The 25,828-nt window shown below is 38.9% G+C and overlaps 2 protein-coding genes across 9 annotated transcripts in view; one reads left to right on the top strand and one right to left on the bottom strand.

Annotated features, from left to right (window-relative positions):
* msi (RNA-binding protein musashi) overlaps window positions 1-17,324 on the top strand; it is a 122,591-nt gene extending 105,267 nt beyond the window's left edge. For all 4 annotated transcript variants that reach the window (XM_017176019.3, XM_070286699.1, XM_070286701.1 and 1 more), the window contains 3 exons: window positions 11,050-11,542; window positions 15,708-16,414; window positions 16,475-17,324. In XM_017176019.3, the coding sequence (XP_017031508.2) occupies window positions 11,057-11,542; window positions 15,708-16,414; window positions 16,475-16,961 (1,680 nt within the window). In that variant the 5' untranslated portion in view covers window positions 11,050-11,056 and the 3' untranslated portion in view covers window positions 16,962-17,324. The remainder of the gene's footprint in view (window positions 1-11,049; window positions 11,543-15,707; window positions 16,415-16,474) is intronic.
* On the bottom strand, window positions 7,958-25,474 carry ymp (yellow-emperor). 5 transcript variants are annotated; one of them, XR_001770939.3, is made up of 7 exons: window positions 25,254-25,474; window positions 25,155-25,194; window positions 25,022-25,095; window positions 9,613-9,777; window positions 9,477-9,550; window positions 9,223-9,423; window positions 9,035-9,168 (listed from the first exon to the last, which is right to left on the bottom strand). XR_001770939.3 is itself a non-coding variant. In XM_017176021.3 (6 exons), exons 1-6 carry the CDS (start codon window positions 25,305-25,307, stop codon window positions 8,351-8,353), a joined length of 525 nt encoding a protein of 174 aa, XP_017031510.1. In that variant the 5' UTR covers window positions 25,308-25,453; the 3' UTR covers window positions 7,958-8,350. The 5 variants fall into 5 exon arrangements, 1 of the variants encoding a protein (XP_017031510.1); XR_001770938.3 differs by having other exon boundaries at window positions 9,227-9,423; XR_011445154.1 differs by having other exon boundaries at window positions 9,234-9,423.
* Window positions 25,475-25,828: the final 354 nt, after the last annotated feature.

The raw sequence follows: 25,828 nt of genomic DNA, 5'->3' as shown, positions 1-25,828 counted from the left end.
TGCGAAAAGGAACTCCAGCCGTCTGAGCTTTGTTTGCCTTTTACTTTATGGCCGCAAGCTCGAAAATGTCACTCGAGTGACTTTTATTACGAGGATATTCAAAGGCTAGCTAAGGGAGTAGGATGTTTGGTGCCCTGGTACTCCGGTACTCCGGTCTATTTGCCCGCAGAATCCTTGAGCCGGTCTTTGGTGTCAGCATTTAGCAGACGAGTGTGCTGCCCCCAACCTTCCACCGCACATATGCGGGCGTGTATCCTTCCCTGACTTGCCTCCTCGAAAAAAGCATTTTCTCAAGTGGCACTTGTCGCACTGCATCCTGCGAGCATAAGCAGGATGCGTCGCCTCAAAAGCCGCTGAGTCAGCCCCATATCCTTCTGTATTCCTCTCTACCGGCGCTGGGTTGTTGTGTGCAAACAATGAGCGGCATAAACGAATTTGTTACATCAGTTAAGGCCGACAGAAATTGTTGACATCAAATTTTATGGCTAGGCAAAGGAAGTATCACTTCAGAAAAGTATATTAGAATGTGAACTGGTACGGGGGAATGGAAGGCTGTTGAAGCATAGTTCAAACTATTTGAGGGGCTTTCCTGCCTGGCATTTATTGCTAATTATTATTTGTACAGATAATCTTATATAAGTTTTAACTTTTCTTATTTGGGGATATACTTTTTATAACTGAGCAGAGAAAATAAACAAAAGGTTGACGGGGGGATTAAAAGTTTATAAAAAGCAGAATTAATTTTAAAGAAAACGTAATCCAATATATTTCAAAAGTTCTTCCTTAATTTTCTATCCAAGTGATTTTAAATACTTTTCGTTTTCACATATTCTTAGCTAATTGGAATTTAAATATACATTTTTACATAGAATTTACAGGGGTACGACTTTAATTCCTTTAACATTCTGTTAAATGACATTCGTTGTTATCCTTTATCCGTTAGCATTGAAAGCTTATTCACCAAGCTTTTATCAGAGCTTACAAGCTTCAAGTCCTGTGTCCAGGATAGTCCTATATTTTTCCATCCTTTGAAAGCTTTGTAAACCAGCTTTTTGGGATTTAAAGGATGTGTGCTTTTTGTGAGCTTTTAAACGCATGTCTGCCTTCTATTACTACTAATTTCTTTAAGGATTTTCGGTCAAAAATATATTTTTTCCAATAAATTTATTAACAGTTTAAATAATAAATAATTGGTATTTATCAATTTATATCAAAGTAAATACATTTTATTAAATAAAACATTAAAACAGCAACCCAAGCTCAAATCGCTCTCATGCTTTCCTTCCTTAAGCTAACTGCTTCTATTTATAGGAAACCCTTTTAGTTAATTTCCCTGAGAGAGCCTTGAACCAAGAGGAACTTCCGACCCGTCAGAGTCCTTCAGACGCCAAAGTGGCCACTTGCCTGTGATGTCTGGTTTTGTGTGACAACCTCAAGTGGTGTCTTTGGAGATTCCCTCGTTGCATAGCATCCTTTCTACCTGTGACACTCTAACGCTCTGATTCTCTATGCAAATGAGCAAGTTCTGGGCCTGCGGTCTATGTGTCCGAGCCAACTCCTTGCGTCCTTGCAACATACTTGTTGAGGGATGCTTGCCGTAATTTGAGACTTTTTATAGGGCGCTGGTCTCACGTTTGTCACACCTATTAATTAACAAAATTACACTAAAAGCGAGACGGGCAAATCCTATAAGCTATACATGTGTTTGGCTTTTGTCTACAAGTTGAGAAGAGATATAGTACAGTGGAAAAAAATACGAATTTAAATCAAGGAAATAATTTTTATTTATTTAAATATGGGTTGTATTCAATAAGTTCCCTTCTATATCATAATTGATGTGATTTTATTATTTAATTAAGGATTTTATTATTAGAATTATTTCTCTATTCTGCAACAATTTTTATTACCAGTGCACTTGGTCATTTCGCTGCTGTCAGCCTGTGAATGAGTGCGAGAAAACGGGAGCAGGAGTCGCTGGTTTCCCATTTCCGAGTGGGTTGACTTGAAAGCGTTTTTCCGACTGCAGGTCCTTGCCCCTCCGTCTGGAGTATGTGCGTGTGTGTGTATTTCTCTTAATGCACTTTCAAGCACTTAATAAGCTCACAAAAGCACCGGCAATTTGCATATGGCTGGGTTAAGGGGGCCACGGGGCACCACTTACCTTAACCCTTGAGTTTTTCCGAGCATTTACGTGCACAGCCACCACCACAGCTGTATGTCCTTTCGAAATCCACATCCTCTGCCATTTAGTGTTATGTTAGTGAGTGTGTGTGTACTGAACGTTTACCTTTTCATCATTTTTGAAGTGCATGAGTGCAAGTGCGTGTCCTCTGTCTCCTCTCTCTCTCTCTCTCTCTCTCTCTCTCTTGGTATCTCTCTGTATGTTCCCATGTCCTTTTCTGCCATCACACTCTCTCTTTCCCTTTCTATGCAATGCCGGCAAACTTGGTTGGCAATTTTATTTTTAGGTCAACGTAATTTCCGCACTTTTTATCACCAGCTTCCGCTTTTTTTACATAAGAGTTTTGTCCTGGTTTCTTAGTGTTTATTGTTTTGTTATGGCAATCAGTTCCTTGAAAGGGTTAATGTTAGGTCCTTAAAACGGAGGTGGTTGACCGATAAGGGAAAGCAAGATCTTAATGCAAAATATACACGCGGTGCTCGCGGAAAAGTTTATTGAAGAAATTAATATTTAAGAAAATTGTGTGAATATTTTTAAAGCAAAGGAAGTCTTAAGATTGTTAAAAACCTTTACCTTTATATCAGTTAAGTTAATTATGCACAAATCCCTGCTGTTTTTAAGCTTAATCCAATGTCTGAAGAATGATAACTAACATTAGACATAATTTCGTAAACATAAATTGTAGGAAATGTCACGGTGCGAACATGAGTAATCCTCCTCGAATTAAGTATTCCGACTCATTGCTCGCATGTCATCTGTGACATATTCGGCTCACACGGAGACCACTTCACTTCCGCTACAGCACATTAAGCGGTAGCAACCCTTAATCCTTTATCAGTGCACAAGGATGCAGCAGCACCCGCACCCTCTCTTCCCGTCTGTTGAAACAATTTGGCTACCTCAAGCACAGCTAAGCGTTGTCAATTTGATAAGCACAACAAACGCTTGGCCAATTTCGAAGTATTTATGCAAACACACACAGGACGCACAGGCCGCACACGCACACACAGCTGCAGAGAAACGCCCAAAAAGGCTTTGATCCTTGAAACAGCCTGTGCATCGCAGGCCGGCAAATTCGAGCATCCCACCCCCGGTGAATCCCCACCTTCCCTCGTTTTGTGGGCCAAAAACCTATGCCTATGCCATTATCCTGAACAAACTGCAGAAACGTGAGATGGGAGAGAGCAACCCTTAGCGAGGGCTTCCCGGATTCAGATTCGGACGCGGACTCAGACTCAGATCCTTCCCCTCGCTCTGGCGACTGCATTTAAATCCCATTTTTCAGCTGTCCCTGCTCTGCTCTCAATCTCTCCATCTACCAATTCATCATCTCTTTCCTTTGTTGTTGGCCAAAATCCTTGTCATCTTTTTGCATTTCAATTTTTTCGTTGTATTCTAATGCAGTTCTCCACCGGGATTATATTTAGGGGTTGACAACTATAATGATGATGATGATGATGTTGATGCTGCTGATTCTGGTGCAACTTTTTGGCATCTCCTTAGGACTTATCCGGCTTTTCGGGCTGGCAACAGTTTTCTGATGGAAAAAAAGGGGGTCCCCCTTCTGCCACCCCCGTAAATGCCATCCTTAGAAACTCCCACGAAAAGCGAGAAAAATCAGGGAGTGGTCGCTGTCTCGTTTTTGGGCTCTTCTTGGCCTTTTGGTTATGTCGAAAGTGAGTTAGCTTCCCGGATAAAATAATGGGAAATTCTAACGATGGAAAAGCGTGCTTTATAAGCATACTTTCCTTAATTTTGTTTAAGTTTTCCCGAGTGACTTTGATTAATTTGCTTGGCTTTTGTCTATACAAAAACCCATTTCTCCCTTTGAATTTCTCTCATTTCCTTTACTCCCTCTCTCTCGGGTTCTCTCTGGCTGCCTCTATCTCTCTCCTTCCCGCTCGTTTTCTCTCGCTCGCACTGCAGATTTTGCAGCATCCTGCTTATCCCTTTTCGTCCTGATACACACTCACACATATATACCGACATATACATGCACGTGCGTTGTGTGTGCGAGTGTCCTGTGCTGTGTGAGCTTTGAATTAAAAATGGAAAATTGATTTTTCCGGTTACTCATATACACACACAATCACATACAGTGCGTGGTGCGTTTCTGTGTGTGGGGGAGTGTGTCTGTGTGTGAGCTTGGCTTTCCCAAAGCCGGAAAGAAGAAAGTTCGGTGCGTTTTCCTTTGAGTTTCGGAGTTTTCCGCTGCTCGTTGCTAATGACGCTCAACAATGTTAATGCCCCGACCCAGCAGTAAGCTATAATATAGTGTTACAATACTGCTGTGACAGGACAATATCAATGGCAAGCGTCCGATTTGCGCGATATATCCTTATGGATTTGCCTGGCGCTTCATTTTCTGTGTGTATATCCTTTTTTATCGCAACACTTTTCTATCACTGGCACACTGCAAGAGGAGGCTATCCACGGGTTATTCGGGTTAGTTTTTGAGTTTGCTGTGGCCCGGTTTTGAGTAGTCCGAGGGATCCGTCGTCATCCGTCAGCCGTTGTCCGCCATCGGTCCGGGAGAAATTGCCCGTACGGATACCCAAAGTTGACTGAAAGGCAGCCCAGGGAAGCAGCGGCCGCCGTCGTCTCGATTTCTCGATTTTCGTCGGCTTGCCGAGGGTTGCGCGCGCATTCCAATTGCAGAATATCTCCCCCGATTTCAGGGGGTTGCTTCTGCCGTCGGGTCTGGCTCTCTTTTCCTCGCGCCCTTTTCGGATGGATTTATGTGTGTCCCGCTGCCGGTGGCAGAAGTGGGCCTTTGTAGGGCAGATTTTTGCTCTGTGTACGCGAGTCAGCGGAGTCGGAGCTTCTTTGTCGAGGGTGGTTGCTGCTTCCAGGCAGCTTCGCTGCCTTTGCCGCTCTTCCAGCGGTCTGAAATGGAAGCCACCCCCCGAGTGCATATACATATGTACGTATATATGTGTAAGGTATATGATATATAGACCTTTCCAAGCGACGCGAGCGAACGATCCAGCTCTCCGTGCTGAATTTATGCGGCGTTTTCCGTGGCACTCTGTGCACTTTGGCCGGTGCAAGTGCCATCCATCAACAGAGACCGCCCCAGCCCCCCCTTTAGGCAAAATCAAATGCAAAAACAATAAGGCAGGCAGGCAGGCCAGGCCAGGCCATATGCTTTTAGCCAGGCTCGAATGCTAAGGGTTGCCAACCATCGCGTTTATGCATTCTGTGGCATTTTTCTCAATGAAAACACTGACGGTTCTCTCGCTCTGAATTGCAGTTTTGTATCTACATAAATTTCAATGCAGGCCTCTGGCGGGTGTTGGGTGGTAAAATGCAGGCCAAAGGGCAAAACGACAGGTGAGAGAGGGAAATTGTTGCCGAGGCTGTTCAGGCGCAAATCCATGCAATTTGTTGGTGGCATTTCTCGAGTGTTTTCCTTGTTTTGCGAGACGGATCCGGCAAATTGCATTGCAATTTGCTTTTGTGGCCCAAGGGGGAATCACCGGAGTTTTTGTTGGATTGAGTTGGTTTCACATTGCTGTTTGTCATCGGATTAGAAAGTATTTTTCCCTGACAAGCTACTTTGAGCCAAGGCTGTGGCAAAGGACATTTCACTTGGCGACAGCAAATCCTTATTGCCGGGGGAATAGATTGACTATTTCAAAGGCTGCATAAAACATGATGCTGCAGGGATGTTTAATGTTTTCCTTAATTTGTAAAGTGATGCATTCATTTTTAATATACCTCACCTTGTATGGGATACTGAGGGAAATCCATTAATTGGCGACACTTTGGGATTTATGTTACATTTAATATGTATCTTTGGAGGATTATTCCTTACGTGTACTTCATAAATTTACTTCTTAGAGAATTGTCTTACTACTGAAAACTCCATAAACTTTATCATGCAACCTCTTCATGCATAAAATATCAATAAATTACTTAATAATAGCATTTATTAAACAATAAAATAACTAAGCTTACAAGCATACACTTACTCAAAATAATGCCACAGTTATGGGATAGTTTCTTCCCAAGATATACCTAATATTATGAAATTATTTCCACTCGCCTTTAACTACTTAATTTACTGGGCAAATGTAACTCTAGGGGAGGCCATAAAAAACAGGATGATGGCTCGTGGCACCAAGCACCTTCCCCGCTGTTTATTTGACGCAATTAAAATGCGTGAGGGGACCTTTATACATAGAGTGCGAGGAAGATGAGGAGGAGGAGGTTAAGTTGTTAAGTGCGCCTAATCGAATTACATATCGCGGTGGCGACTGCTGATGTCATCGTCGCTGTCGGCATCGTGTTTTCGGCATTAATTTCCCCAAGCCAAAGCCAAGGCCCTAAACACATGCCAAATCCTTGCCAATAGCCGATACCCCTTACCGGTAAAGGGCTTCTTCTTTTTAGCATTTCATTTTTCTGGGTCAGTAGCCATAAAATTGACAGACAGACGTCTTTCACACGACAAAAAATCCTGCAGACGACGGCGACGTCGCTGCTTTGGAAAAGTTCAACAACCGTAGGAGGAAAATCAACACACTCTCGCACACTCTCACACGTGTGCCGGAGGAAAACTCCCCCTGCTGCCGCGCAGCAGCTGCGCGCTTGCCTTTCAACATCTTCATTGAATTATTTTGCAATCTATTTTAATAAATTTCATATCCTTTGGCATTATTTCCCATTTCCTGTGCCAAAAATCAATAACGCACAGCATAACGCAGCCACGATTTGTTTTTGCCCGCACACACACACACACATATGCGTTCAATTTAGCGCACACCCACAGGACACACACACACACCGAGACATAGGGGAAAGAAAAACCTGGTCTCAATTTAAGACTCTGAAAATTGTCCCAAGCAGCAACCAATTCCTTTTTTTCCTGCTATTTTTTGGGATTTTTTTCCTTTTGCCTGCTGGAGTCCCCGCTTTTTCGGATTGGTGGAAAGCGCAGGCGCCCTGGAAAATGAGTTTATGTTTTTTGGGATATGACAGGAAAGAGCGAAGGAACGAACGAGCGAGCGCTCGGGCGCAGGCATTATTAAGGGGCGGCGATGTCCACACACAAAAGGTACAGCAATTTGCCGAAGGGCATTAACAAAACATATTCATATTTAAGTAAGTTATTTGTTTTGTTTCCACTTAGTTACAAGCGGGCAGGCATTCGTGCCGAGTTTCCTTCTATATATCATGTGCGAAAAATGCTAGTTTGGGCTGCAACTGTTGCTAAAAGGGATTTGCTTTTCAGGGATCCTTTTCCTTGTCCAATTGATTTGTTTTCTGACTTTTAATGAATATTTAAATTATACAAGAAATGACAAATTTAGTTTGTTAAATTTTTAGTTAGATAACTAGGAAGTTAGCAATTTTTATTAAAAAAATACAATAATATTAGGTTTTGACCTATTTGTATTTGACTTCTACATGGGCGCTACACAAGGTTTTAGTTGACTTTGTATTTTACATGTATTTTAAATCAACCAAATCAGTCCGCTGAGAGGCGCCACTGCAATGTAAAAATGTGTCAAGTTTTATAAATTTTAAAAATAAATAAATATTTTAAAAATTTATTCTTATATTTCAAAAATTTTTAAAATTTTGATGAATTTATTCATTGTTCAATTATAATTTTTATTATAAATTATTTTTTAATTTCATAAATAATTGATGCAAGCATTAATCTTTTAAATAATTGTGATACCAATTTAATTAATTAATAGAAAACATTTGATTTGGTTTAAAAACCGCATTATACCCCAATTTTTATTTCCTTAAAGATCTATCTAGTTTAGGAAAATATACATATATTTATTTATAACTTGCGCAAGAAATACCATTTCACAAAACAAGATCAGGGGCTTCATTCTCTCTCATTCCTTTCCGCTGGTCAGTCCTTTTTGTAAGGTTTCCCAACTCGAATTTCACTGGCCAAGCCGGTTTAGCTTCCTATGTTGATATCCTTCCGTTCCACCTCCGTATCCTTTTTGTTAAGACGCTATCCTAGCGAACACGAAAGTTTATGGTCAAACTAATAGCCGGAAATCGAATGGTCAGGCTTATGTGAGAAATGATCTGTCTGATCTGACCCCTAGGCCAGGCCTATTTTCCTGTTTTTCCCCTCAACTATGAACACAGTAGACATGTAAGATGAAGAAGTATTACAGATGCAGCGCCTTGATATCACGCGGCTAAGAATGTGGCTACGCCAATCACCCCGGTAGTGACGCCGACGTGAACGGCCACTTCTGTAGCACTTAAACCATTGTCACTATCATCATCATCATCGTCCGCCGGAACTGGAAAGAATAGAAAATGTTGGGTTTACATTAAAATAACGAATAAAAACTACTGGAAAGCACTGAAAAACCCAAATTCAAAAGCAAACTTACATGGGGGACCATTCGTGTCGCCTTGTCTGGCCAAGAGCGCCTCAGCTGGCACTGGGTAGTCATCTCGACCGCCCCACTGTAGATCCGGACACTAGGATTATACAGATTTCATTATAATGTGCACGGACTCACCTTGCGACTTTTGGCCTTGTACCAGGGTCCGCTGCGTGTCTCAAAGTCTTCGCAGCGAGCGGAACCTTTGGTGAACCAGACGTCATCCTTTTTGAAGCCCATCAGAATTATGACGGTAATTTTCATTATCAAAGCAAATGTACATACCCCTATAATGGGGATGACCTGCGGGTTATCAACGCATACTTTTAGAGATGCAAGAAAATTCATTTATATAAAATGTATAATATTGAAAGATGATCTTGAATTAATTATAGGAATACGTAAATAAAAACACATCATTTATTTGATTGGGTTTTCAGGGAAGAATATATTATAACTGTAAGTAATAACAGTTGACAAGTTATATGAAAATATTTATTTTCAAAAGTACATATATTATAATTTCATACTATTGCATCCTTTATTTTAGAATTTGATCCGAATTTATTGATTCATTTTTTTAATAATCGACTAAGACGACTGGGTTACATTTTCCTGCAATTATTTAAGTTGGTAGATTAAAGAAGATAGAACTTGGCCTGATAATACCCACGGCGAACCTAAGACGACAGCTTTATTTGAAACCGTTAGACCTTAATCTAGATTGGTTCCGATTTGGCAGATCCTGCTCTGGCTATACATACTCTCTTCTCTCTCTTTTTCATGGAATTTGGTGATTGTCCCTTTGACAGTCTCGATCTTCTATTGGATTTCCTTGCTGCTTAACTTCTGTTTAGGTCCTCTCAGAAGCTAGAAAGCCTGGAGCTTAACAATTTACCACATTTGGGTTTTGTTACTCACACGATTCACCTGCAGGGTCGCCTTGGGCCTCAATCACTCCCCGTGGAGTCTCACATTTTTGGTTAAACCTCACAAACTGTTGGAAATAAGTTGGGGAGAAAGCTTTAGCTGAAGTCGTATTTATGTGGCAGGTCTTACCTTCCGGTATGTTGGTTTATACCACGGTCCTTGTCGGGTCTCTTGAGACTCGTAAAACGCCGAATTTGCCGTATAGGAGACATCGTGTCTGGTCAGAGCAATCTTAAGCCACCATATCACTTCTACACAAACCGCAACTCCCGAAATCACTATTATGGGTATTGCCTGAAAAAGGAACCCATAAGAGAGGCTTGCAAAGAATTTGACGAAATATTCTTGCAAAAAAATATATATCGAGCCGTAATGACGAAGGTTTTGGTGTCTTAAAATCAGGCAGAAGTACAGAAGTTCTAATATAAAAGTTAATAAGTAAATATTATAAATCCAGCCCTAACCACAAGAACTTTACCTTCTTAGAAAGAAAATTAAAACAAAGCTTGCTTAGAAATAGAATTCTAGTGGTTAGTAGTCAGTAAATTATAAATGCATTACAAAGAATAAAGACTGATTAAATTTATAAAATTTTATTATCAAATAAACAATTAAATGGCCCGATGTCTGTCGTAAATCATTGAAAGATTTATTTTTCATTACTTTACTTCTCAAGTGGACTTTCCAACATCCCTTTGCACTTTACTCTTTTAATTGCCAGATTTATCAAGGGAGTTGTAAGAGCATCCCCAACGGATTAAGAATTTCAAAATAAAAAAAATGTTTAAACAAATTAAAAACTTAAATTAGTGACAGTTAAAATTGCCTATCGATATAGCTATCGATATTCAGATTCCAGTTTTTTGTTTTGTAGTCTGGTTTGAAACACTGCAACCCCTACGGCTTTTGGTTACCTGACAACCGCCGTGACAGCTGTTCCCGACTGCGACGCCGGCAGAGGCGTCGAGGTAGGCTCGTGGAGGAAAGGAAGGCATGACACTCAGTTTTTCGAGTTACTTGAATCCAACATCCCAAGCTGCGCAGTCGCAACCCAGAGAAAAAATTCGAAACAAGCAAACAAACAACAAAGTCTCGGTAGTACCGCTGTCGTGTTGTTAGAACATTTTCGTTAACGTTTTTGGCTTTTATTTACGGCTTTTTGTTTTGTCGAAGGGATATAAAAAAAAAAATTCAAAGGCATTGCCATTGGCAACAACAAAGTGAAGACGAAACCAAAGGAACAACAAAGTGAAAGAAGGAGAGCGCGAAAGTTAGAAAGAAATAAGCAAAGAACAAAACGTCGTGTTTTTTAACCTAAAAAAAGTGTTTAAATAAAAGGCAGTTTTAAAAATTCGCAAATAGAACTACAGATAAATAGAAAAGTAGCGAAAACCCAGAGAAAAACAGTAAAAGTGTGCTACGAAAAAAAGGCTTCAACATTCAGATAAAGCAGGAAATTCACGCGCTCCCGGAAGGCGCCACCATGCTGCACCCCCAGCTGCCACCGCCGCCGAACTCTGGCGAGGATCACCTGCTCAAACCCGATAACTTCTTCTTTGCCCACAGCAATCCCATGGAGAACGCAGCCGCTGCTGCCGCCGCCGCGGGTCTTATTGATCCGCATCGGGATTTGCACCAGGCCCTGGTGGCCTCCATTGCCAACAACGGGGTGGCCGCCATAGGCGGTGGCCTGACCACAGCTGCGGTGCTCAAAAGCGCCACACAGTCCGCTGGAGCCGGACAGGATCAACAGCAGGCGGCCAGCCAGGAGCAGGCCCAACAGGCCGCCCTGGCCCTGCTCAAGGAGAACGTTAACGCCTCGGCAGGTGTGGGGTCCAACAGCAACGGACAGCAGCAGCAGCAGGGCGGAAGCAACAAGAGCGGCTCCTCTGGCCGCTCCACGCCCAGCCTGAGCGGAGGCAGTGGCTCCGATCCCGCTCCCGGCAAGCTGTTCGTCGGCGGGCTCAGCTGGCAAACGTCGTCGGACAAGCTGAAGGAATACTTTAACATGTTTGGCACCGTCACCGATGTCCTGATCATGAAGGATCCCATCACCCAGGTAAGCGGAGAGCCTTCCATTATGTCTTGCCTAGCTATTATTCCCTATTATACCATTATATTTCGAGTTCCATAATCCCCCTGCCTTCGGGTTTACAGCTATACACTCCCTATTGATATATCGGTCCATCCTCTTTGTGATTTACCTTTGGCACAGCTGCAAGCTGCAGGTTCTCTTTCCTTTTCGTCTCTTCTGTTTCGGTATTCCCGGGTTTAGAATTACAGTTCTTAATTCTTTTCGCTTCGCTCTCCGTCTCGGCTACGTGCCAAAAACAAAGGAGCGACCAAGCAGAAGGCAGAGGAGGAGCAGGAGCAGGAAAACCAAAATCCCAAATCGAATGTAATCAGGTTTTATATGTAGATCAGCCTGTCTTTTGGGGTTCAGCTACTCCGATTATTGAGACACGAACTCTGAAGAATAAATTCAATTTCCCTGTCATAATTTGTATGCGGGACAGCTATCAATTTACACTTCCTCTGAAGTTGTTTTTACACTTTACAACAATTTATAGTTTATATTACAAATATTGTCAGGAAATCCAGAAGAAGATTTCAGAAATAACGACTCAATTTAGAGCCATCTTTGAGAATTGTATTTTATATACCATGAGGCTTATATTTGTAGTTTTTTTAATCTTTTTAGGATCTTAACTATTTTAATTAGTAATTAAAAGAACAATGAGGAAGAGTATTTAAAGGTTTATCATCAATTTCAGATTTTCTTTTAATAGTTAACCATGAAAACTACATTTTTTGTAATAAATATTTTCTAAGACAGTCAAGGTCTAACTTGTTAAACCTAAATAAGTATGTTTTAATTATTTTTTATTATTAAATATTATTAAAATCTCTTCATCTGAATCCAAGAACGAAAAACACAAACAAATGTTTCCTTAGAAATATCAAAAGTTAGCTCACAAATTTTTCGGACCGATGTTCTTGCTTCAGTTTCCCTTCGAAGACCCGAGTTATTGCCCCGGAAATTGACTTTCGAAATGCTTAATGCGTTGGGCAATTTGTCCGCTCGATAAGCGAACATTATCCATACATCCTACATGTATTTTTTGGTGGGTACCACGTACTACATGCCACATACTACGATTCATCATCGTCGTGGCCGTGGCTCCCCATCGAAAAAGAGCGCGCGCGCGCGTTGCTCTCGGGCAATAAAATATAGCAGCTGCCGTCGCATTGTTCCCGAGTCCTGTTCCTCCGCAGGAGCAGCTGTTCCTGCGAGCGCCTGCTAGTTGGGAGGGTTCCCTGAATATGTTGCCTGGATTCGGCACAGGACAACGTTCTTCTGTTTACCTGGGGTGGTTTGCAGCCGAGCCAATTGCGCAATTACGGAATGAGTTGGAACTACGGCTGCATGATAGGGCAGTTATAGCGATCGGCTAACGGGGTTGTCGTTGTCCTGTCCCCTCTCGAATAAACTCCAAGAGATATACACACACACACATACTCACAGCACAGAAAACACCTTTTGTCCCTTCCCCCTGAAAACAAGGAATACAAAAAGAAAAAAAAAACAAGAAACCAACAAAGGAATGAAGAAAAACAACAGAAGCGAGAAGAAAACTGGTTTACCAACTGTCTCCGGCGGGCCCCCGATCGTTTTTGAAGACGATCCTGGCTATGAACCGTCGTCTCTGGGGAGTACTGTAGTCCATAAGCACCTAAGATCGATAAATTATATAGCTAGCTTTATGTAGTAAACTATGTACGAATTACTAAATATAACACATAATTTTAATCAACGTGAAACCACAACCCAAAGTGAGGAATCCCTCAAGAGTCAAGGACAAGGCCGGAAGCCACGAAGGAACCTGGTCCCAGGTAACCACGAGATGCCAACCACAGGATGACGAACCAGCGACAGCTTAGGTACATTATTATAAAACAAAAAAAATCAAGAAATATAAATCGCCAAGGACTTTAACCTCGTACGCTTAGCGTACTTTCAATTACTCAAGACTCTGGCGCATCGTAACTCGTATTTCGTATAACTATGAGCAATAATAATGTAACTGTACTCGTATCTCTAATTGAATGTACTCGTTCTTGTACTCGTACTACTCCGCATTGTGTACTTGGTTTACTCTTAGTGTTTCTCTCACCCAGCAACAAAAAGTAATGAAAAACAGTCGAATTCACGCATTGATCTTAAGCAAGCCTCGAAAAAAAAGCAAAACAAACTAATAACGAGTAACCTATAGTAATCAATTCAAGCTCTAGTTGGATGAGGCGTGTTTTACCCCAATAATACCTACTACTTGCTACCCGAGAACCCACCTTCTTCCCAACTTAGCGCAAGATGAGAGCCGAAATCGTCCATGGCAACCTTTCTTGAATTGATTGTGTAACATAAATAAGAACCCTAGATTAGCATAATATGTACCCAACACACATATGTATTTGATACGATATATTACCAGCCCCGTAAACGCTAGACTTTTGTTATACTTAACCCATTATGCAAAATTCTGTTTGTGTGTGTTTAGTTGATGCTTTATATTATTTTGTTTTGGCATATCGATTACATATAATAATCCATATTTGTCTTTTAATTTCGTAGTTCGAATATCTATCGAGCAAATGTTTAATTTCGTTGCGTTGATAATAATTTTCTGTTTATGGGATCCCTGAATAAAGCTTAATCCATAGAAACCCTCCATATTGGCCTTAATAATAAAGAATCAAAAATTACAAGTCCCGTATCTGTAAGTAGATAGTCCAAGTACGTTTCCCCAACAACTCCCCAGCCAATGAACGAATCTCCACCAGGGTTATACTATATACTAGAACTTGTATACATATCTTACTCTTTAGGTAGGTAGTCCCATAGCTTTCATCTCTCTTTCTCTCTGGAATTGTGTACTATAAATCGATCTACTCTAAATATATGCCATAGGCTTAAGCAACAACTGTATTCCCCACATTACTGTAATATTCTACGAGAGTTATTAATTAGATTAAGCAAAAATATCATACATTCAAGACTCATTCTTTGTAAAAAAGAAAAGAAAAATATTAAGTAAACTTAAGCAAAACTAACCGAAGAAAACAAATTGTATGGCAAAAGCGGGTTAAATTCAATTTTGAAAAAGAACTATATACAAATGCTATAGAAAACATTTTTAGAACATATTTTTAGAACATTTATACTCTTGTTTTTTTGTAATATTAAAAGTGCGTTTTAAAAGTCAAACTTTTTGACAAAGGAAATTGCCTAAATACATTCTTATTTACTTAAGAAATACTTTTAAAATTGCTTAAATTAATATTCCATGTAGAAAAAGTGTTGAACTAAAACGCACCAATTCGTACTTTTCTAATACTACTTATCACGTCGACATATGTAATTGCCACACACATTTGTATCCTTGAGTTGAGTTCGCATTCACGGTGAGGTGAACGGAAGTCTTTGGTATCCTCCAGTTTGTCGTGTATATAATATATATATATCTATGCCTCCTGTACCAACATATCTGTATATGTATATCTGGGCTCTAGAGGGGTGTCGCATCAGTATAAAGAGAACACACGTTGAATGCATACTATATTTCGTAATGTTTCTCTGATATATGTACGTTCCAGCTTAGCGAATAATGACCATTATAACGATCGATCTATCTATGCGTATAAATATTGGTATTCCGTTAACAAAGCAAAAGTATCTTTAGACAAAACTTTAGTTCAATAGTTGCAAAACTTATTTTATGTTCTTTGGATTACAATTCAATTAAAACTCGTTTGTGTTTACTCCACAAAATCAGAACTAAATGGAAAGCAATGCAAATTTGATGAGCAAAAAGCGTAAAGTCGATAAAAAGCCATCTACATACCTGCATAATATAAACTGTATAACGTATCTGTGTTTACATATATACATATATATATATATCTATATATAATTTTTAAATATATATTTGTGGAAGATCGAGTTCCGGTCGAATTGATATTGATTCTTACTTTGTTGGACTTTTGCTAACGTTCCGTAGGACATTTTACGATTATTAATCCTAGTTATATAACTACAACTACAATTTGCAATTTAGACTTAGTCCCTCTAACCGAAGTCTCCAGTGATTGCTCCCTGCTAATCTATCCGTGTTTCTATTTGTTTCTCTTCCCCCCCGTCCACGTCACAACGCCTACACCCACAGCGCAGTCGCGGCTTCGGCTTCATCACATTCCAGGACCCTTCCACCGTGGAGAAGGTCCTCAAGGTGCCAATCCACACGCTTGACGGCAAGAAGATTGACCCCAAGCACGCCACCCCAAAGAACCGCCCGCGCCAGGCCAACAAGACCAAGAAGATCTTCGTCGGCGGCGTCTCGCAAGACACCTCCGCTGAGGAGGTCAAGGCCTACTTTAACCAGTTCGGTGCCGTCGAGGAGACGGTCATGCTGATGGACCAGCAGACGAAGCGTCATCGCGGCTTTGGGTTCGTCACCTTCGAGAACGAGGATGTGGTGGACCGCGTCTGCGAGATTCACTTCCACACCATCAAGAACAAGAAGGTCGAGTGCAAGAAGGCCCAGCCCAAGGATTCGGTCACACCGGCCGCCCAGCTCCTCCAGAAGCGCATCATGCTGGGCACCCTGGGCGTCCAGCTGCCCACAGCTCCTGGCCAACTGATCGGAGCCCGAGGAGCCGGTGTCGCCGGCATGAACCCCTTGGCCATGCTACAGAATCCCACACAGCTGCTGCAGTCGCCGGCAGCGGCTGCCGCTGCCGCCCAACAGGCTGCCCTCATATCACAGAATCCGTTTCAAGTACAAAACGCCGCCGCGGCCGCCTCGATGGCCAATCAGTCGGGCTTCGGCAAGCTGTTGACCACATATCCGCAGACGGCGCTGCACAGCGTCAGGTGAGTGTGCAGAAGCACCGATCCTGATCGGACACCGAACTAATCCCCTTCCCTAAACAGGTATGCACCCTACTCGATCCCCGCCACCGCCGCCACTGCCAACGCCGCCTTGATGCAGGCCCATCAGGCGCAGAGCGTGGCTGCCGCTGCCCATCATCAGCACCAGCAGCAGCAGCAACAGCAGCATCACCACCACCAGCAGACCCACAACGCCCAGATGGCCGCCGCCCAGCAGCAGCAGCAGAACCATCACAACGCCGTCGCCGCCTCGAATTCTGCCTCGCAGGCGCATTCAGCAGCAGCGGCTGCCGCCTTAGCGGCCAATGCCGCCAACGGAGCTGGCGCCGCTGGAGCACACAGCCTGGCCGCTGCCGCCCAGCAAGCTGCCCTGGTGGCCGGCAATCCCCTGAATGCAGCCGCTGCCGCCGCCGCCGCTGCTGCCAATCCGGCGGCCGCCTACTCCAACTACGCGCTGGCCAATGTGGACATGTCCAGCTTCCAGGGCGTCGACTGGAGCACCATGTACGGCATGGGCATGTACGTCTAAGTACCAAGGCAAATCGAGCGTTTTGTGTTGGTAATTTGAATGAAACAGACACCACACCACACACGCCCCCCACTCACATGGCCCCCATCCACACTCACACAGCAACACTACTCATCCGAAGTTAGTTATCCTTTGAGTTTGGCTTAGCTAGTAGGCAGGCAAATATTAAGTATTATATTTAAGGCGCTCCCGGGGCGGCGAGTTGAATAATAACAAATCATAAGCAATACAAGAAACAAACAAAAAATATGAAAAGGAAGCTAAACGAAGCGAGAAATCAAGGAGAAACAAAATTCAAACCAAAAAAAAAAAACAAACAATTAGAAGAGAAGCGAATAGGAGGATAACCACATTAAAAAACCACCGATTGTGATTGCGTTTAAATGTAGCCGTTAATATATATTATTTTTAGTGCATAAAAGAGTACCATTAAAAACCTAAACATAAATTTTAACAAAACAAAACAAAAAAAATATATAAATAATAAAGAGTAAATATAAAACCATATTTATAAAAAGAAAAGAGCAAGAGCAAGGCACGAATCTTACAAGTTAACCAAGAAAAGGGCGCTCATTGAAATATGATCCATTTTTTTTCTCCTGCGAAGGCAGTATTAAGTAATTGAATGAAAACTTCAAAAGAAAACATTTTGCTCAAGACAAAGAGTTATTAATTATGTTAACCAACTAACGCGATCAAAACACCCAAAATGAACTATTACCTTAGACGTTTAGTTGAGTTCGAATTTAATTCATACAACAACTTAGGTTTACCATCAAGACACACATCACACTCTCCGCACCACATCACCATCCCCCCTGCCCTACCACCCCCTCCTATCTCTTACTCTGTTCTTTGTACTTAATATTGTAACAATAATATACTATATATAAAACCCACGACGAGCAAATCTATATTTTGTTTCGTGTTCTGTGTGTGACTTTCGACTTTAGTTTGACTTAGTTGTGTAATTATTATAGCTTAGTCTCCACCCCAATCTCAATCATTTGTAGCGAGTAATTTAATAACATCTTGGCATTTGCATCTATTTTGATTTCGACCGAAAGAGAGCAGCGTCTTTTGTAGATTTTTTAAGTGAGCCAGAACTAATCTACCCTCATTTTTCCGCCCCCCGTCCCTCCTCATTTGCATAACCATCCTTATATGAACCAGGTAACACATTACTTTACTTTTACCGTAGCTTTTATTGTTTTAAAATATTAGACATATGGCACAATCTTAGTTCTTAATTATATTTTGTAATTATTACCCTTGTGTAGCATTTGCATTTTATATATATTTACTACTACTACTTCATCCATTGAAACCAACAAACAGAAATCGAAGCAAGGACAACCGCTCCTGATTATTAGTTAAGTATTTTGTCTCATTTGAATCGCTTGCATGTTTGAAGTTAGTTTTAATTCCTAGCTATTCATTTGGAAAGTAATCTTTTGCGTATGTAAATATCTAGTTTACACACACACACACACACACATTATATGGAAAAGAACAATAAAACATTTGAAGTAACTATATTGTGTTTAATAATAAAAAACCAAACAAACCAGAAAGAACTTTGCTAATGATTTGAGCAAACAATTTGTGTTTTCTTATTATTTGTACTTACACAATTCGATTGTATATATATTTGTAACGTATTTGATTTGATTTTACCTCGTATTACTCGTATATCTTTTGTTGTGCTGTGCCCCCTCTGTCTCTCTCTGTATTCTTCTGATCCCATCACCCATGTGTGTAGAACTTGATACATTTCGATGCATTTGCCAGTACCAAAAACAAAAAGAAAGTAAACGATTGTGTGTGCGGAGAATTGTTTTTAATTCCTGTAGATTTTACGCGGGGTGAGTATGTATTATTATCGTTTCTGTATACCAAAGATTTTGAATATTAACTGGAAAATCACTTTACATTTTGAGGGGCTCGTCGTCCCATCATCTTCATACGCGGGAACTAATTTATTTATTTATTTATTATTTACGCTTAAGACTCTTAACACATTCCAAAATACATGCTATATGGTGCCATTTACTTATCGATATTAATATTTACTCTTTTTACCCCATTCCTCCGTCAGATCTCGATCTCAGAACCATTGCTTTTAGCATAAGATTGATTTACCCTGCCAGAAATTCCTTTAATTACACTACACAAACTTTGTTCTATTGACATATTTTATAAACGAAACAAAAACCAAACAAATAAACTTATTTATATTTGATTAATGCATTTTATATTTATTTATAATCTTAGCTGCGAACGCAAGAAGTCAAAAAATGCTGTAACAGTTGCCGCCTATGTAAAATTTATAATTTCGTTGTACATTTCCTTATGCTTCAACATTCAACATTCAAGATATTGAAACCGACCGAAAGTCGGCCGATTTACTTAGTTCTTTGTACTTGTAACAGTTGCCACAGTCTGAATCCGATATAAAAAACAATATACCTCTTGTATCCAATGAAATGTTTTGTTTTCTTTACTCTCGTACCAAAGATATATACCCAAAGTAGTAGCTTGCTAATTTTGATATATATATAGTATCAGATCGAACATACTTATATAGCGCTCTCTCTCTATAAATATATACATATACATATATCTATTGTTTGATTACCAAAAACAAATAGTTGAATTGCTCACTAAGACGGGGCTGGTTGATAAGTTGACAAAATCTGGAAGTCTCAAATATATGCCAAAAACTACTTATCAGTCAGCCCCCGAATATCAAACCAAAAATCTTCAACAGAATCAGTACATTTGCCTTTGTTTTCGTGTCGTGTAGCGTCGCCAAGAGTTTCTTCTATATATTCTATTTCCTAATTTATCGGGCCATCTCAAGAACTTGCTGTAATATATATAACACTGGAGTATTGGAGTTTCTTTTCGTTTTAACTCGTAGGTTTACTACCAACATATTTAGATACAACATAGTTACTTATTCTCATATTTAATAGATATATACACACAAACAAAGCATGATGAACCGTGTACAGTAGTCAATTGAGTTACATCCCTTTTACAATCTCCAAGATAATGCAGAGACAACAACCCCATATCATCAACTGCATCTGAGACCCCAACTAGCAAGGCATTAGCATTAACTACTTACATACATACTACCTACCTACATCTACTTACATACACACATACATCATATGACAATAAGATCAACTGTGTTTCAGCATTCAAGTGTCAGTATTCGTAAACCAAATTACCTAACAAACTGAGCAAAGTACTTATACTCACTACTAAATGTAATCGAATCGAACGATCCGAATGAGCCTTTTGGATTCCAACTCGGACTCGGGACTCGAGACGGTTTTAGCAATTTGAATGTAGTTGGGTTTAGATAGCGCAACTCAAGTGGCGATAACTTTATAGATATTTACATAAAGATACAGATACATATATATACATACGATGATATTTAGCAAGACCGTGATATATTCAATTAGTAAAACCGAAACAAAAACTATATATTATATGTATATATCAATTATATATTGAGGCGCGTCTCTCGAAATGTGTCAAATTGCATACTAAGAGTAGTGTTTTTGGTATAAGTAAAATGAATTACAGAGAACAAAGGAAAGAAAGACATTTCATCAACTCTTGTTGTGAAGAGGAGAAGGCTATAAACAACGCATATCACTTTGATGGTGTCAACCGAGAGTTTTCGAGTTTTACCCAAGAAAACCACGAAACGAAATAAAAACTTTGTTAAATCGTATAAAGAGGTTTTCTTTCCGAACCGGAGACAACGAGTTTTCATTTTGGATATGGTTTTGGATGTGCGACTACCACGAGTACATCTAACAAGTAGGGTAGAGTGTTGATTTAATTGACTAATGAGGACCAAATTTATAGCGAAATTCCGAAATCAGGTTATTAAATTAGATCCTAAATAAACAGAAACCGAATAATAGTGGTATTAGAACGTTTTTGATTTCGTAACCTGGCATTTTTTGGCTTCTTGCTTATTATTTGTTACCCTTTCATTTACTTATCACCGAAGCGCTATAAACACACCAAAAACACACTTTCCACAAGCTAGTCAATTGATGTGCATAGGCACAAATTATTTCATTAAAAAATAAAAAAAAATAAGAAGTAATGATGGTAAGTAAAGTGAAGAACTAAAACCAAAAATCGAACGAACACAATAAAATCTAAAAGCAATTATTTTCCCGTACTTAAACGGGAAAATATAAAACAAAGCAACAAACGAAACATATAAAAATCACATTGAAAATGATGCCCTAAGAAATACTTGATTTAATTTATTGAGAATTAGTTCGTAAGCTTACCATTAAGTCCAAGTGAACGTGTTAAATAATTTCGGAGCAATGCAGCGAGGTATTCAAGAGATTAAACGTGCGCTATATATATTTATCAATTGCTAAAATTATATATTAAATGCATAACATATTACTTAAGGGAATGAAAAGTGGCTACTTTTGCTCATTTCAAATGCTTAACGAAATGCTAAAATCAAAGACAACAACAAGTCGTATTGAAACCTAATTTAAGTGTTAAGCAAACAACAAAATTCAAATATACCATATAAAATACAAAACAAAACAACAAAAAATATATATATACTTCAACAAGGAACATGTTTTCTTATATATATAAATGTAGCGAGGAATGATTATTACTTTTACGGGCTCGTAACATATCAATTATACTGAGCTGTATTTTGAAAAGAAAAGCAAAACGAAACGAACGAATTCAACACCAAGTTCAATTTTTATGCATTGATGCAACCAAGGATTTTTGATAAGGCCTAAAAACATAAAAGAATAAATGTGAATTACATAAAATAACTAAGGTGAGTAAAACCGCTAACGAAAATTTCAGCAGAAAGCCTTGCCAAGACTTTCCTAAAACGAAACGAAAACATAACTTAGACTCGTCTTCCAGCAACTAATTGACATGACAAAAGTTCTTACACCAATAGTGACAAGGGGAAAGTTAAAATTAGAGACAAAAAAATCTCAGTTATGAGGAGAGTTGTTTAATTTTTCTACTTTTTGCCTACTTAGCACCCTCGATGATTTCAAAACAATTTCAATTTAAAGCGGAAGAGAGAGAGCTCAGCACTTGGCTAATACTTGTTAAACGTAATCAATCAGTACAATTTTTGCAACGAGGAATTTTTAACGAAATCATCGACCCTTTGGGAAAGGAAATGTTATTATTTTAAATTTCAAGTTTAGAGATCTCCCCGCTTATAAAGTTGATTTAGTTCTTACCTTAAAATCTTACTAAAAATCAGAAGCAGAAGGTGGAAATGGAAGGGTCTTCTTACTAACTGTTGTAAATTTGTTTCTCCAAACACAAACAGAAATGTATGAATAAAGAAAGTCAAACTATATACAAAATAAGCAAGTGCATTATATTGAACAACTTGGTAAACAATTTGAAGGCTAGCCGTAAGTTTTCACATATATATATATAAAAATGATATAACTTTTAGGCCGTAAGTGAACCCAGTATGAAAACCCCTTGAATTGAGTTTGGCTTGGGCTGAGAATCGTAGCCATAGATTGGATTTGGTTATTATTTGTTTAGCCTGTAACGGAAACGGATATATATATATTATATAAAACGCCCCGTAACTTGTAACTGCTGTCGCTCTATTTCTCGCTCTATACTTGTAGCGATGGTTAGACACTCATATATAAGTATATATACTGAAACACAATATATAATTCTTTCGATATATACAAAGGACATGTAAACGGTATTTACTCTTTTAGCCTAACAGATCCTATAAAGCCCAGAACCCGAGAAAAATCAAACAAATTGCTGACAAACCAAATATATAATGTGAACCCTTTGTGTAATTTTCCTATTGAAACACTTCTTGGCGTAAAACCCCTTTTTTGAATTAAAACGAATCGAAACGAATAAAAGAAATGTGAAAGCAAATTTTACAAATAAAACCTCTGTATTTGATTTGAAATAAATGGAATACGAGAAAGAAACGACCTTGTATGTAATTAAAAGTAGTTTGCACGAATTATTTTTCTTCCTGTATAATGCACAAAAAAAAGAAAACCAAAAACTAAAGTGTCTGTATAACATATTGTATTGTTAATGTCTAGCGTAAGCCTAGCTGTAATAATTAATAATCCATTCGAATGGTAATCAATTAGTCGATAGTTGAATTAGAAACCACCGTCATATTAGACTTTGTAAAATGTACTTGTATAACGTACTCTCCGTTTCGAACTTGGTACCACTTAAACCGTAATCTTAACAGTAATAGTAAACGTAAACGTAAAGTTTAATGATTGCCTCATTAGTACACGTATTGATATTCATCTGAAAAACACTCTTAATTTATTAGTAGAAACCAAACACTCATTTTAGTTTATCTAAACCCGGATCTCTAAATATTGGTGGAATAATTGTATATACATTTTATATGAATCTGCTTTTAACAGAAACTAAATGGCTTCCAAGACCCAGTCTTGGTTTTATATAAAAAAAAGTATAAATTTAGAGTTCCGGGTGAAGTATTATCGTTTCCACTAGTTTTTAAATTGCAAAGAATGCGTATCTGGTTTTAATTCAACTTTGTTTTTTACTGTATGATACCTTTAGAGCAATACTTGCAGCATTTTAATTTCCATCATTCTGATTTGTACATACACAGGGACAAGTGGTATCCATTTCTTAGTTTTTATACTATCATTTGCTTTATCTTAGGACTTGGCACACACAGAAGGCAATGCTGGTTTATGATATACAAAGAAATCAATGATCTTAACTCAATGATTAGAGTCTAAGAAGAAAATACATACATATGCGACAATACTCTTTTTGTGTGAACTTAAAGTTTGATAGAGATTATCCTCTAAACGAAAGGTAAATCATATGATTCAACCATTAACTGTCGGATATTACGTAGTAGGTGTTTAACTGGAGGAGCGAGGAAACCGCATAAGCAATATAAATGAAACATATATAACTTTGATACCGATGTGTTAACGTTGAGGCCAACTCAAATACTAAATCTATATTAAAATATATATGTGTACATATATATATTTGTATTTCAAACGTGCTAGCACTTGGCACGATCTTGAGGATTTAATTGAAGACGATTAAAGACCCAGAAAAAAGCTAACATTAGAACTTAAGAGCCGAGTTAAAAGACGAACCAATCTAATGATAATTGTGTGTTGGTCGCAATAAGAATGAATATTAACATATAACGAGAATAATATTTCAAGTTCAATGTTTTACGTTGCAAAATATTATATTCAAAAGACCAGCAAAGGGATCTCCGAACTGGAGAAGACGTTTTCGAAATGATTTCAATGCCATTTCCAAAGTTGGTTGCCCTTAGCTTCTTATGCAGTATATACATATATATTAATACTATATTATTGAAACGTATATATTATATAAAGTATTCATAGATAACGTATAGATTTGATTAGAGCGTAGAACATACATGCACACTCATTCACACAGAAGAACAGACATCGGTTGGTATTGTGTAAACTTACATTTGCGTATAAATTTGCTGTTTACCCACACGAGACTCGAGACAAACCAAACTCATCTTAAATGTTGCAGCGTAATTAACAGATTAATTATATATACATACTATATATATATATACAAATATACCACAATAAATGTTTCACATAAAATAATATTTGCTCTGTAGTTTTAACCAATTTAAGTTTCGTGCATTCTCCACATCCCTACTTACACTTGTATTTTTAGTTGGTATCTAAGAATCTTGCGCGTGTAGTTAGTCTGGTAACATATGGTCTTTAGTTCAATCTTTTGCCTATAAAAAACACAAGTTAACCGAAATTTTTACGTTTGGCACTCAGTTACTAAAGAAATCTCTCATTGACCCTTACTAAACGTCTGTTAGAGGCACCTAATGTAAGCTTAGAAACGTATATAGACACATCTTCCCACAACCATAAAGATATTGATCATTGATTAGTTAACACAAGTAACTTATTATACACTCTTAATGGTAGGTTTTTGATTTATACACTCACCCCCCAATGGTGCTTAATGGCAGGTATCGAGAACACAGTTGGTACTTCATCAACAAATGGCACGAGACGATCCCCTGCAAGACGCATTCATTTTTAGATCGATACTGTGGATGCTTCGAAACGCGTTACTTACTTTTAAGCAAATAGCGAACTTGCGGCTGCGCTGGCTTCACCTAAGGATCGGATCAAATCAAGTAAGGATTTAGAGATGATCCATCGCAATGGCGCTTACCTTTGGCACGAGAAGGGAGGGCATGCGTGCTAAACTGATAAGACGAAGCGCCATTTTGCTAGAAGGAACTGGTCCGATTAATATTACAATTTAATTGCAAAAAAAAAATTGGTAACCAAATTTTGTGTCCGAATATTTTAGCCGAAGGGGTAAGGTATAATCTTATCACATCCAAATTTGGGTATAGACTGATATGTGGAAGCCTACAGAGTTTTCAAGTTCTCAGTCTGTTGAATTCCTACAGGTTGCTATAGAAAATCTTGTCTTTGATTTTTTCCAACAATTTGAGGTTAAAATAAATACTTACCTGTATTTATATATATATAATTTAACATATACACAGGTAAATACTTATTTGAATCTCAAACTTAATAAAAAACAAAAAAGAAAGCTAACTTTGGCCAGCCAAAGTTTGTATACCCTTGCAGGTAACAATTAAAATTTATCATAACTAAGGCAAAAATGCATTAATTTCGATTCGGAAAGCAGTCTTGTGTTAGTTTTTATTAATTTAAAAAAGCTGCATTCCAAATTTAAAATTTTAAGAAATCAAAATTTTTAACCATTTTTGCTAA

This window comes from Drosophila kikkawai, chromosome 3R (genome assembly GCF_030179895.1).
Source record: "Drosophila kikkawai strain 14028-0561.14 chromosome 3R, DkikHiC1v2, whole genome shotgun sequence".
In the NCBI taxonomy this organism is placed as follows: domain Eukaryota; kingdom Metazoa; phylum Arthropoda; class Insecta; order Diptera; family Drosophilidae; genus Drosophila; species Drosophila kikkawai.
The sequence above is the reverse complement of the archived record's forward strand: the minus strand, read 5'-3'. Positions and strand labels throughout refer to the sequence as shown.

Bases quoted from the DNA above. Each gene is read 5' to 3' on its own strand.
- ymp (XM_017176021.3), bottom strand. From the start codon at position 25,307: ATGGCGCTTCGTCTTATCAGTTTAGCACGCATGCCCTCCCTTCTCGTG. The intron at 25,096-25,154 runs GTAAGTAACGCG...TGCGTCTTGCAG, and splicing joins AGTTCGCTATTTGCTTAAAA to GGGATCGTCTCGTGCCATTT. The intron at 8,467-8,559 runs GTAAGTTTGCTT...TATTCTTTCCAG, and splicing joins CGACACGAATGGTCCCCCAT to TTCCGGCGGACGATGATGAT.